General features: G+C 35.4%; 2 protein-coding genes across 2 annotated transcripts; one reads left to right on the forward strand and one right to left on the reverse strand.

Annotated features, from left to right (window-relative positions):
• The first annotated feature begins 136 nt into the window (after window positions 1-136).
• LOC132645587 (F-box/kelch-repeat protein SKIP4) lies at window positions 137-3474 on the forward strand. Its single transcript, XM_060362650.1, has 3 exons — window positions 137-419; window positions 1578-2125; window positions 2624-3474. Exons 1-3 carry the CDS (start codon window positions 384-386, stop codon window positions 3219-3221), a joined length of 1182 nt encoding a protein of 393 aa, XP_060218633.1. The 5' UTR covers window positions 137-383; the 3' UTR covers window positions 3222-3474.
• Window positions 3475-4086: 612 nt separating this feature from the next.
• LOC132645588 (uncharacterized) lies at window positions 4087-6705 on the reverse strand. The gene is made up of 2 exons (XM_060362651.1): window positions 6345-6705; window positions 4087-4682 (listed from the first exon to the last, which is right to left on the reverse strand). Exons 1-2 carry the CDS (start codon window positions 6565-6567, stop codon window positions 4462-4464), a joined length of 444 nt encoding a protein of 147 aa, XP_060218634.1. The 5' UTR covers window positions 6568-6705; the 3' UTR covers window positions 4087-4461.
• Between the last annotated feature and the right edge of the window lie 8299 nt (window positions 6706-15004).

Consider the following 15004-nt stretch of genomic DNA (forward strand, 5'->3'; position numbering starts at 1 on the left):
TTACTAAGCAAAAATTCAAACACATAATGTATTTTTAACTATTTTTTTAAGCGAAAAATAAAAATTAAAGACCTGCAATGGAAAAAATTAAAGACCAGCGCCTTTGAAGGTGCAAATAAATGAATTCATTTTGTACGCACTAATTCTCGGATACTGACCAAACCAAATCCAAAAGGGCAAAAGGCTCTCAAGGTAATACGCCAATAAAGGTCACCCTAAAATTGGTTCAGCCCAATTGCCCAATCAACACACAAACTCCTATAATTTTATAGTTTCAACCCCAGAAGAATTACAAATTACGCACCTTCCTCCTCAAGAAATTGTAAATTGTTCCTTTCGACTTCTCATACTTTCGTCATTCCTATTTCATCTCAGATCCTCAAATGCAGTCCTGCAGATCCTATCCCAGTAATCCAAAGGTCAGTTTTCCTGGATATTTGAATTACTTAGAGGTGAATTTTGTGCATAGACTTGGAAGAAAAGAAAATGTAAATAAAATTTCATCTGATCTGTTGGGTTTTGATCCAATTACTTAAAAAAGGGTGGTAGAATTTGCATACTTGTTTATTTTGTTGGGTTTATAGTTCTCGATCTCTGAATTTGAGGGATCTAAAGTCATGTTGATTGTATTTATACTGAACATTGTGCTTTGAAGCCAGGTTATGCTTGTTTTCTTTAGTTTTTTGTTTGATTGTTTTATGAATGTAAGCTTAATTGGTACTAGAAATTTTACATTATCTTAATTTCCTGTACCTTAGTGTAAAGATAAGTGTGAGATTTAGACAACTCGTAGTCTTTAATGCTCCTGATTTATTGAGTATTGGAGTGAAAATAGCCTGCAAAATGCTAAATCAATATTAAGGATTCATACAGCCAATCCGACTAGTTTGAGACTGGCGCTTAGTTGATGGATTGATATAATTTGATAGTTGCAATGACCCTTACTCTTCTTTTTTCAGGGAAAAAAAGGGATGCAGTGTGCTTGTAGTATCTGTAATTAATAGTTTCCGAGTTCTTGATCACCAGAAGAAAAAGAATTTTATTTCCTTAGTCTTAGCACACTGCCTCGTAGATAGTCTCGTTATCCGTTCTTATTAGTAGTCGCATTATTGCAATATAATTTCTTGTGCTCCGATTTCTGCTATTATCTGTTATTATCTGTTATTTCCTGTGCTTTGGTTATCTTGTGTCATCTGCTCCGATTTCTGCTATTATCTGTTATTTCCTGTGCTCTGATTATCATGTGTTATCTGTGTCGCTTGCATTATTTCATTTCCATATCGCTTTAAATCTCTTATCCGAATCTCTTAACCTTATCTGACTTCTTTTTATGCTTTTATTGAGCCGGGGGTCTTTCGGAAACAGTCGTCCTACCTTGGTAGGAGTCAGGTCTGCGTACACTCTACCCTCCCCAGACCCCACGATGTGGAATTTCACTGGGTTGTTGTTGTTGTTGTTGTAGTCTTAGCACACTGCCTAATATACTTCGGTTTTCCAATATGATGATTGTTTCAGCTTGTTTATAAGATAGAGCAACTTTACTTATATTGATTAGCTTGTGGATCTCTGATCTATAGGGCACAAGAACAAACATGGAACCAGTGTATTCAGAATCGGAGAATTTTGTTGAAACAGAAAATACTTTGGATAATGACCAGTCTAAGGAGGCTGAGGACAGTGGGCCGGGGAAAAATAGTGAGTTGTTAATTCCTGGGCTTCCTGATGACATTGCACTTTTCTGCTTGGCAAGGGTTCCTCGAAGGTATCATGTGCTTCTGAAGTGTGTGTCAAGAAAATGGAGAGACTTGGTTTCTGGTGAAGAGTGGTACTCCTACAGAAAGAAACATCATCTCCAGGAGAGTTGGATTTATGCCTTAGGTAGAGACAAGTCTGAACAGCTGTGTTGTTATGTTTTGGACCCAACTCGATTAAAAAGGGGATGGAAGCCGATTATAGGACTTCCACATCGCTGCATAAGGAGAAAAGGTGTAGGCTTTGAAGTGTTGGGGAAGAAATTATTCCTATTTGGTGGATGTGGCTGGATTGAAGATGCTACTAATGAAGTCTATTGCTATGATGCTGCCATGAATAAGTGGAATCAAGCTGCTTCCTTGGTGTTTCCGAGGTATTTTCCCAACTTGTTTTCTTGGGACCATTTTGATTTGAGTCAACCTATTAATATTCAATTGCCAATTTAATTTCTTACAACTTCCGATTTCTAAATGCATGTATGATCTTTTTCCTGAGAACATTGTCTATCTGCCGCATTTTGTATTACCTTCTACGATCATTAATCTTTACAGAAATCAGATCTGTTATGGAACTTATAGGTTAGGCCTCAGAAGACTTTTAGAGCAGGCATGAGTTGATTGCTTAGTACCATGAGAAACTCTTTGGCTTCTTTGTTTATTGGGGTTTTATTCACTGTGATTATTGTGTTTCCTCCCAGGCATGTCTTTCCCTTACTACCAAGCAGCATACCCTTATCCTACCGATGAGAATAAGAATAGATCTTACCATTTTAACATTTTTCATGTTATTATAGTCATTCAAGTTAGCCTTCTTGAACTTCATCTTTTGATTGGGCAATACACCAGAGCTTATCTGAATCTGTTTTTTTCAGGTGCTACTGTGTATCTGAAGTCTTAGATGAAAAAATCTATGCAATTGGAGGCATAGGGCCCAATTCCAGTAATTTACCTACCTGGGAGACTTGGAAAGCGGAAACAAGAAGTTGGACTTTGCATGATCAGCCTAACATTTTCCCTGATATTGAGGATTCTATAGTCTTGGATGGGAAGATTTACATTCGCGGGGGTTCTTCGCGTCTATCTTCTTTAGTGTCTGCATTTGTCTATGAACCATCCAGCAAAACATGGCAGCCAGCAGCTTCTGAGTTAGTGTCAGGTTGGCATGGTCCAGCAGTAGTTGTAGATGGAACGCTTTACGTGTTAGATCAGTCTTCAGGTACCAGGTTGATGATGTGGCAAAAGAATAATAAGGAATGGGTGGCAGTGGGGAGATTATCACCCCTATTGACAAAGCCGCCCTGTCGGCTTGTGGCCGTTGGGAATAATATCTTCATTATTGGAAAGGGCCTTAGCACCGTCGTTTTTAATGTTGAAAACTCAAGGAACATGGATGGTGTGTTAGTGAGCACTTCCATACCAAAGTCGATATCTGATGATGATGTAATAAGTTGTAAAGCAATCACAATCTAAGTTTAGGAATATTGAGTGTAACACCTTGCTGTGACTTGTTAATGTTCTTCACTACCATCAGTTCTGCTTCGCATGTGATTCAAATTTATCAAAGGTCTCATAATCAGCTGGCCCCGTGGGCGGGGCTCTCTCTGTGGTTATACGAGCAAAATCTGTTATTTCTGTACTTAATGGATTTCATACTTTGAACACATGCTGTTGGATTACATTGTGAGCATTCAGATTTGGTGGGGAATTATCTTCATTTGTATCATACTTGCTTCTCTAAAACTTCCTTTAGCGATTGACTGAAACAATATAGCGGATTGACATGCTAATTTTGTAGCTTTTGGCAGAGCTATAGATTGTTAACTTCATGAATTTCATATCAACCTCTTTTATTACGACGTCACTTCATGGAGCTCACATAGCCAGATCTACCTTCTTGAATATCATGAGCCCATGAAATTCAACTGTCCTTGTAACGTTCTTAGTTACTAAAAGTGATAAGTAAAAGTAAAAATCTATTTTTGAAATACTGGACAAGTAAAAGTGAACGGAGGGAGTATTTGCCCATTTGCAAATTCATCAGCCAACTACCATCGACTGGCAATAAAGCTGGAAAAAGCTTCTCTTTTTGGAGGATATAAAAACACAGGGTCTAGATAGCATGGCAAAAATCATAATCTTAACATTGATACAAATAAAAAATTATGATTTTGTTGATTTTGGTCAGCCATAGCTTCTCTTTCCGTCATGATTTTGGTATGACAGAAGTCATCTTCCTTGGAACATGTTTTTCTAATGTTGGTTAGTGAGTGGAAAATATATTTTTTAGGAATACATATATTAAAGATTAACGATAAGATTAGCAAATTGAGAGTGCTTTGATTGAGAAAAATAGTACTATTAAAGATTAACAATAATGTCCAAGTGTTAGTTGGAGTAAGTACTATGAAACTAAAAGTCAAGATAAGAAAGAAAAATAACTCTGCCCATTTTCTCCATTTTGGTGGAAGATGTTTTCCTTGGAAATGACTTCCTACATATATACCAAACACCAGAAAACGACTTCTGTCATCTAAAATTCTAAATACACCCTTAGTTACAATAGAATGTGTCCCTTAAGTGTGGCTGCTACTCTTGGTTAGAACTCCATTTCTTGAGAATAATTCTCATGAATCTTGCAGTGGACTGCTCTGTTTAGCATAACCTAAGCTACATCTACAAGACCATACCAAACAGATTTATCAGAGGCTCCTCAACTAGTCCTTTTCCTTTTAAAGGCAGGGTGGATGACTCCGTTGCACGATTGTAGTTTATCAATCCTTCTCATACATTCCTTCATCCTATTCAACGCAACAGGTATGGCAGAAGCATTCTCCGAAATCTTCTGTTTAAGGAGCTGTACTTTCTCAGCTTCATTCTGATCCTCTCCAGCTAAAAGGGCAATACTACCGGATTGAATTGGTCCTCCAACATCTGCAAGGAGACAGAGATAACAATTACAAACAAAATAGAGAGTTCCTGAATACAGTAATCTAGTGAACTAGTAACACAAGGCAAGACTATCTTTGGACTGCCACATAAAAACTTTGTACAGCGCCATTTGATGCTCTTACTAATGTTAAATATTAACCCTTAATTAGGAAATTTGATTAGAGTGCATTTAGCAATCATTGCACTGTGTAAAAATTCTAGCCTTGTAACTCCCAAACATATGCTGGAGATGGGCATACCAAATTGCAAATGATACTATAATACCTCTTCTTGCGTTCAATCCTTTTCCGTGAATTTATTTGGGACAGTAGGTGGAACCAGACTGTATTAATTCTCTTTCCTTAATCTACTACCGCACTAAATGCTGTTTTAGACATTTTTCATTAGCCTAAAAAGTTAAGTCTCAAATATCTCAGGCTCTTCTGGTGCTTTGAAGAATCACACAATTATCAACATGGGAGAACTTGCTATGTGAAAGTATTGAACAACCTAGGAGAGAGTATCGATCAACCATTCATTATTCCTACAGCCCCCACGGCTTTGGTTCACCATATCTCGGTTAAGGCCATATCACGAGTTCGAATCCTGCAACGGCAAAAGCCCGATATTTGCATGGAAAATGGTAGAGGGACTGAGTCATTCACAATTGAGTTTTGAACTCTGCAAGTAACTCGCCCTCAGAAATTCCTCTGTTATCCAAAAACAAGGATAACCACAGTACCATCTCCACAATGATTCAACAAGTTGGAGAACACACAGATGGATAGTTCCAAAACAATTAAGATTCCTCTTCAACTATATTTCCCTCCAATCCAGTGTGGCACATTCATACAAAGATTTACTAGATTCCTAAAGATCAAAATTTAATCTAATCCCCTTCCCAGGACCCAATTTACTTATAATGGGAACATGTCAACTGAAGAGTTTAACTATAAGAGAGCTTTTTATTTAAACAGAAGTATGAGGAGACAATTATTTAAACAAAAAGAGACACCTGATCCTCTTTCAAAGTCATTCACGACGCCATTCTCCCCAATGTGCTTTTGAAATATTTGCACGATAGAGTTCGCCTTTAACCACAGATATTGAACCTAAAGAAAACGTGTGCATGACTAAAACTTAATCTCAATTAATTTGTTTCGCCTGTATATAAATTTTTGTTCCATTACGCCCTGTTTCGTCCGCCTGGATTTCAAGAGATTGTAGGTCTACGGAGACATATGATTTTGGGTCTACCTCTTTGAACACCTTCACACGCCATAATTCCACTAATAATATATTTCACCAAATTTATATTCAAATCAAACACCACAAAATGACTTGAAATGTTTTTAGGTTTTGTCAAAATATTTACATAACACCAAACTTTAACTTCATCAAATAACTATGCCATAATCCCAAACTAGTTAGGATTACGCTGTTTTCAGCTTTAAAAATCAACCAAATTTGTGCCTCTATTCACCTGTTCTTTTTTCTACATTAACATTGTTCCAGAAACAAAAGAATGAGCTTAGAAATTACAGCAACTAAATAAAACTAACAATTGGGTATCACAAAGACAGCATGTTTTTACCTTGTAGAACATTCCAGAGCAAATATATAAAATCAAAACATTACGCATCTGAAAAGACCCAAGAAACGTACCGGAGCTGGGATTACTGGCGGGTCCATAGTCAAAATGGGTCCTCAAAAGGGGTCTTTGATGGGTAAAAATAGAAGAGACAGTAGTTTTGAGCTGAACCGGTATTGTTTCACGATATTCCGTTATCCTCTCAGCCATTTGGTTTACTTGTTCCTCCATTTCTCCTTCTTCTTCTTCTTCCAGCTCCAATACGCCGTCGTTTTGCTCTAGAATTTGACTCAACATTTCGTCTCGACTCCGTTGTGGTTGGGGTGAAGGACTGGGAGGAGAGGGGATTAGGAAAGTTCGAAGATTCGAAATGATTTTCGGGTAAATTTCATATGTGGTTCATATAACTAGTATCACCTTTTTTCTATAAAAGTTACTCCTCCGCATCAAAAACAGCATTTTGCACACCAAGTATTAATTTTTAGATAAAGTAAGTAATTTGATTAAATTATTTTTAATTAAATAAATATTGAGATTTTATCGCATCGCACTTAATAGAGATAAATTTGAGAAAATAAAGTTAATTTTTATTTTTTAATTTGATAAGTGGACACTCTTTTTAACTCGAGACACTCATTTTGATCCGGAGTGAGTATTACTTAACCACAGAGTATCGTTTTTAACAACTTTAGAGTTATTAAATTTTGAGTATACTAACACAAAAATTACAACAGCGAAAAATTCTAACTTTCCTATGAATCTCTTTTTTACTCTTTTTTTTTTTTAATTAAATCTAATAAATAAAAGCTCAATTAAAAAACACCATCCGATCCACTCAAAACTCATGTGAAGACAATTTGTGCTAGTATAATTAGAGAAAGCTTATGGAACCTAAATCCTAATTTTGGCTGAGTGGGTAATCGGGGTAGATAGACACACACTTTAGGCGGTTATGTGACCATCAGAAAGTTAGAATTTTTCAGTGACGTGATTTTTGTGCTAACGTACTCAAACTTTAGTGATTTCTTCATTAGAAAAGATAGTTAAGTGACTTTTGTATAAAAAAAAAGTGATGATTATGTGACCATCTATGAAATTTACCCACAAATTTTGAAAACTACTTTTTAGTTATTACGCCCATTTCACGAATTAGTTTTAGCTTGGAAGATGAACAAAAGATTAAATTTTTACTTCATGACTCTGGTTCATTAATTAGTTAGCGAAATTTCAGAATATAAATATCTTTTAATATTTTAATTTTAAATTAACATAATAAAAATATTCTTTAATTTTTTATCCTAAACATGTCCCCATTTCTTTAAACGAGTATCATTAAGACTAAATTCATAAACCGAGAAAGCTTGAATTAAAAATGGAAAATCTACATGTTATAGAGAACATTTGGCCTTATTTATATTTAGTAGCTATACTTTGCCAAAATTACATCTCATAGCTAAATCTTGTATGTCAATTACACAAGGTAACTAGTACACTAAAATTATATTGTATTTACTATTTGCTCCCATTTTCCTCCATTTTCTCTCTCCTTCGTTGCCTCTCTCTCTAAGCTGTCTTCTTCTGCTCCGACAACCACTACTGCCGACGGAACTCCAGCAGCACCCACCAGATCTGTTACCACGCCCTCCATATCCAGCCACCACGAAACCACCAACCCCACCGTCCCTCCACTGCTCCTCAAATCACCACTCCTTCTCCGATCCCACCCTACACTGCCATCTCCGTCCAAACCAACTCCGGTGAAACCCACCTCCGGCGAAACCAGCTCGTCTCTCTGTCGGCGTTTTCTGTCGCCGCCAGATCTGAAAGTTGTTACTAGCATTATTGCGCGATGTTTTTGGTTCTAGATTATTTAACAATTACTAGACATGCATTTCCTCTAATGTGATGTTGTTTTTGAAATCTGCAATGCTGTATTGTGCTGGAGATTGTGTTTTTTAGATTGTATTATTTTTAGAGTGTATTTGTTAATTTTTAGTGTATCTATGTTTTTTTATGTATTCAATTTTCAGTGTATTACTTGCTGCCTTCACTAAAAAAAAATTGTATGCAACAAGTTGAATACAATATTTTTTGTATTTATGTTGTTTGAATACCACTGATTTTTAAATACAATAAAGTAAATACAATGTAAAAGTAGTTATAGATGAATACAACTGAGTTGAATACATTTGACATGAATACAGCTGAGTTGAATACATATGACTTGAATACAATGAAAAGACTTTTTGAAATTTTTTTATTCGCTGTATTCATGAATACAGCTAGGCCGTTTTATGAATACAGCGAGCCATTTTTTTAATACAACGAGGAAATAGTTGCTACGCAATGTAAATATTGAAACTGTAGCTATGACAAATTTTAAACCCCCAAAGTGTAGTCATTTATGTAAAATTTCCATTAAAAATTAAGAAGGATGGACTAGCAATTTCTTGGGTTTAATGTTCAACCAACGGTAAAAATGTAATTGACAAATAGTTTTTTTTTTTTACATAAAAAAAAAATTGTTTTATTACATAGGGGGTAGGAAAAGGGGAAATGGGGGAGGAGATTATAACGTGGGGATTCAAACCCTCACCAATAAGGTGGAAGTTCAGGTAGCCAACCAACTGAGCTACTAGATCCCTACTAATTGACAAATTAGTCAAAATACTAGTAAACTCATTCGTGTTTCGCGCGGTTGATAATAAGACCGTTAAACTTCAATTTATTACATATAATTTTTCTTATCATTTTATTAAATCTTAATAAAATGTAGGTATATTTACAAAATATTAGTAGCCTTTATATTTTCCTGAAAGTATTTTAGTAGATTGTAATTTAAAGTACTCGTTTCCGATACATCTCAAGCACAATGCCTTTAGAATCATCAATATACTGTAAGTAGCATGTTTATATCAATAAGTGTTATCTAAGTTAATAAAAATAGAGTATTAATAAATTCGTTTATAATTAATGATTCTCCGGATACACCTTATCGATGAGTCTAAATATTTGAATTGCATAATAATACCACTCTTAATTTATAGAAAGAAATTAGGCGATTATATAAGAAAAATAATAAGGTTTCAGTAAAGAAAATGTACTTGATGATAATCTTTTCCATTTACCTAAAACCGGACGATATCTAATATCATATTTTATCATAAAAAATATCATTCAATTTAAAAAATAAAAAACCTGTATATTAAAAATAATGGAGCATTTTTTTTAACTTCTATTATTGATTGGTATCTCCTTTTCATTCCCTTTTCACTTCTACCGGTAATTATAGAGCTATATATGAGGAAGGCTCTAATTTGAGTTTAAAAAAAAGAAGAGCTACGTGTATCAAAATGACATAATAGTAAGAAAATATACATACAGGTGAAGAAAGTTGACACGATACCTTTTGTAAGACCATCTCTATTACTCTTGCATAATGATCATTAAGTTTGACTGGTCATCTCTAGCACACTCAGCTTCCTTATATTTCTCGAATTTTCAACTCAAATTTTAAAAAAAGTTATGATTCTTAAGATGACACAGAATAATACTCTAATATTTTGAATTTTGAAATTTAATCGATTGGTAACATATTGACAAGGAATTTGAAATTTTGTAACTTTCTTACACGATAATGGTTAATTTGCGTTCTAAAAGAAATAGGAAAAACATCTACCTATTCTAAGAGACACATGGTTAATATGAGTGCGAGAATGTAGAATATAATATCTTCCCCAGTAGCCGTGCCAGTGTTGCTCAACAACAGAACTCTTTAATCACTTCGAGTGTCATTATCATGTTCATCCAACAATTTTCACCTCCATCTTCCTTCAATAATGCCTTAACTCCTCCTCCCATTTCCTTCCTTTTTTTGTCCTCTTCATTAGATGCAACTAATTATGACGATAAGACCCATCTCCTCGAGGATATAATCCCCTATTCCACACCACATTCCTGATCATGTTGTTTCTTGCAATAAAAGATATGCAATATTAATTAATTATTTTCCACACCACAAACACATATAGCTATAATTTATTTTGCTAGTGGCATTGTAAAATGTGAATATTCAGCCTTCAATTTTTTCCTCATGAACGAATATGTCAGGACCCAACTAGAGGGCCATGACGGGCACCCGGAGCTAACCTACCGAGCACCTCTTTACATATTCTCATAATCACATCTAGGTGAGCCACATGACTAACTCATAATTACCATGCACCAAATAACACGAATTTCGTTGGACGTAGGCGCCTTTATAGAAACATCATTAACTATGCCCATGTATACACAAGCCGACAAGGCTGTCAAAATGATATACAAAATATGAGCCGACAAAGCTGAGAGATATCTAGCTATACACATCTTTCTACGAGCCTCTACGAAGGGTATGCAATGTCATAAAGACGGGACAGGACCCCGCCATGCCCATATATGTACACAAAAGAATAATACCAATTACTGCAACTCCGGATCAAATGGAGCTCTTCTAGGCAATCTCTGATGAAGCAGCCTAATATATATAAGGGTCGGGTCAGTCTCCCTATCTACCTGCGGGCATGAACGCAGCGTCCACAAGCAAAATGACGTTAGTACGGATAATGTACTGAGTATGTAAGGCATGAATAGTAACATGATAAAAGCATGAAGAATCATAAGATAGAAAGACTATTTATACCTCTTGAGACGTTCATCGTGCTTACTTAAACTTTCTCTAAATAAAACATTCCATACATATACATATACATATACATATAATGATACCATACCCGACCATGTAGGTTCAGTGTCATCCATACCCGGCCATAACAAGGCTCGGTGTTGTCTATACCCAACTGCAGTGGTGTGCACGCAATATATATCATACCCGGCCCATATAAGCTCGGTGTCACAAAATAGCTACATACATATATGACATGCATGAGTATCCAAAGGAAACATTACAACTCTATCGGGGTGACGTATAGTCGGTGAACCCATGATTCCTATTAAGGAATCACCATCATCATCATCATCATCATCATCATTATCATCACCACTATGAAGAGCTTTCATCAATAATATCTTAAGAATCTTGCAAGTCATGAACTTCTAGCATTTCTAGGAATAGGACCTTACGAATATTTTAGATGGATTCGTAATAAGGAAATCATGCCTTTAGAAAGAAGGGTTAGCGTTACATACCTTTACGTCTTCTTAACTATCTAACGTTCTACTCCAAAGTCCGCAAAATCTACGTTCAAGAGGACTCACACTAAGGTTAAGTCTTGAAAACACTTCTAAGTTCAAACTAGTGCAATTGACGAACAAATGAAATTTGGGCAGTATTTCCCCTATTTTATCAACTTCCACCAAATTATAAATCAACTCCTAAACAACAATAATAACGTTCACAATACCATATTCAAGAAGTTACATTCAATTCAATCTCAAATTTATCCAAAATCCTTTTTTCAAGTTCATCTCATAGTCATCTTCTTCACTTCAACACTTTATAACTTCTCCACTTTAATTCTTTTCCTTTCCAAGAGTTACTAAACCTTTATATCAACTCAATCATGTAAATAATAGGAAGATCATACCTTATTATAGAAGAACTTCATTGTAACAGCCCAGCTCACTAGTGATATTATCCGCTTTGGGCCTAGGCAGCACGGCTTTAAAACGTGTCACTAGGAGGTAAGGCATGCTTACTTATATACCCAGCACCTCTCTTGTGTTATGCCGATGTGAGACTTTCCTTCTAAGCTACGATGTCACATACACCCTCTCTTATGGACTCAGCGTCCTCGCTGAGGTTTGCCCCACCGCATGGGATTTGCCTAGACTCAGCACTGAGGTTTGCCCCGCCTACTCGGGATTTGCCTAAACTCAGTTGAACTCTGGCCCACCATTGACAAAGTTGACACAAGAGTGGCTCTGATACCATCTGTAACAGCCCAGCCCACTAGTAATATTATCCGCTTTGGGCCTAGGCCCGTACGGCTTTAAAACGCATCACTAGGAGGTAAGGCATGCTTACTTATATACCCAACACCTCTCATGTGTTATGCTGATGTGGGACTTTCCTTCTAAGCTAGGATGTCACATTCACCTTGCCCAACTCCTTTCAAGACCAAGTTTATCACAACCAGTGGCGGATCTACGTGTAGTCCAGGGTGTTCACCCGAACACCCTCGGCAAAAAATTACAGTGTATATATAGGGTAAATTTTCTGTGTTTATGTGCATATATTAACTTTTGAACACCCTCGGCAAAAAATTACAGTGTATATTTAGCTTCCTTTTTTTTTCGAACACCCTGAATGAAAATCTTGGATCCGCCACTTCACAACTTTGAAGAGAAGAAAGAATAATCACTTTCCATGGATTCTCTTTGGGTTTTGATGTTGATCTTCTCTCTTGATGATACGGAAAGGTTTGGAGTGTTATGGAATCTTCAAGAACTCTCAAGAACCTTCTTTTAATATGGGGAAATAAGTATGGAAATTTAATGTGAAGAATGGGGTCCTTTGGGGTTTAAAAAGGTGTCCAATTCGCTCCACCACTCCATGTTGCGGTGAGTATGCGGCCGCATACTCCCTCCACAACATGGGGGTGGTATTGGGCAGAATGCTCACCCAAAATGGGGAGTTGGCGCCAATATGCGGCCCAGCATACTGAGTATGCGGCTGCATATTGCTCCTTTTTCCCCGGTTTTGTGAAAATGCGTTCTTTTCAATTTGTTTGACCTCCAATCCTTATGGAACCTTCCTGGCACTTGTGTAAAACTTCATTAACCATCTAAGGGGTCCTATAGCTCCCCCTTCAAGGCATTACTAAACAATGTATAACTCAAATGATACGAAATCTTTCAAAAACATGACTCAAATTCCAATTCCTTTGACGAGCATACTTCCACCAATTCATATGACACCAAAACCTTAAGGTACACACTTAAAGTTATCAAATACCCTCCTTAACCTTATAAGGGCTTCATGTCCACTTTAGGCTTACGTTAGTCTACTCATAATGCAACGACACGAAATCTCCAAGGTGTAACAGAATATGAAAGGGTAGAAGTAACCTCTTGTGACACTACATAAGCATTAAATTTTTAAAGTAGTAACTGTCACTTTGAAGCACACAGTAACAACTATTTTGGAAGACAACCGTTGGTAAACCTGGTAACTTTAAATTTTAGTTCTTTCTTAAATGAATTTTTTTGATTTAAAAGTAAAAAAAATGAAAAAAAGGATAAAAAAGTTTACTTGCATATGAGATTGTCAATTTTCAATTTCATATAGATATATGAATATAAATTTCTCTGCTAAGTACACATGGTTGCTTGTCGTAAAATTGGCCAATTATTTATAAAGAGATTTTGAAAGTGTTCAACCATTAAAAATTACCAAGAAAATAGAAGAGGAAGAAACATGAAAATTATTTAACTACCTTCTTATTAATTATCCAATTCAATTAGAAAACAGAATGAACCCAAACAATTAGGATATAAATAATAAGCAAATTGATTATAGAATAAACTGTTAAGAATATGAAAAGAACCAACATAAACAAATTACAATTATAATATTATCAACATATATAACTTGTACCACTAAATACTAAACAATTAATAAGAGAAGGGGAAAGAAAGAAATAATAATGCATTATTCTACAATGTAAAGAACACGAATTGAAGAGCTACAAAAGGATGTTGGATTCACATTCTGGGACCTAATCAGACAAGAAAATATAAAATTACTGACAAACGAAGACTTCAGTCAAATTCAAGTATTATATAGTAAACGACGATAAACGAAAATGAAAAAGCAAAATCGTGTTTCAATTGATTCAAATTAACTTTTCATGGTCTATAGTAAGTCCAGTTTATTCATAGCATAATATGCTAGAATTCATGTGAGAATCAACTTTAAATTGATATCATATACAACATTTTATTAAAAAAAAAAAAGTGAGCATTATGAAGTAGAAGCCGAACCTGAACATGATCAATGATGCCGATTGTGGCCTTTGTACCCTTTCATCCATACATGTGAAGAGATGCGGGTTTTATAAAGTAAGATTTCAATTTTTAATATAATTAGCAGACAACTTTGATATTCTCAAGAGCTCTTGAACAATCACGTGAATGAATAATTTAATCACCATTAACCTCAAAGGAAAAACAAAAACCATCTTCCCAAAAAATATGCAAAGCCTTAATATTGTGCTTGTAAGAATTGAAATTAAAATAACCAAGCACTGAAGTGTGTAATTACCACTTACCAAATCAAAAGCATATAGAGGAAGAAAAAGGAGGTACAAGAGGCAAAGTTTAGTGCATTGGTTGCTGAAGAAACCACATTCTTAGAGTCACATTGTTTCTACGTTTTATGTTATTTCATTGCATAACTGATCATTAAATTAATGACACTGTCTCTTTGGCTTTCTAAACTGATAAAGAGGTGGGTTACGTTATTAAGAAAATGTAATTAAGACTTTTGCATATTCTAATATAGTAACATATAAATAGGGGGAAAATAAGGAAAATGCCAAAAAAAGAAAAGAAAAAGATAAATAGGATTCTAGGCCATATAGAGGTGTCATATCATATTATCTATGTCTAGCTTTATATTATATATAGATTCTAATTCAGAAATTCTAGTTTAGATGGTATTATGGAGTTGAAATCTATAAAAGTCAAGTTTCATGAATTTTTTGGAGTTCGAACTTATACAAGTAAAAATTCA

This window comes from Lycium barbarum, chromosome 6 (assembly GCF_019175385.1).
Source record: "Lycium barbarum isolate Lr01 chromosome 6, ASM1917538v2, whole genome shotgun sequence".
Classification (NCBI taxonomy): Eukaryota; Viridiplantae; Streptophyta; class Magnoliopsida; order Solanales; family Solanaceae; genus Lycium; species Lycium barbarum.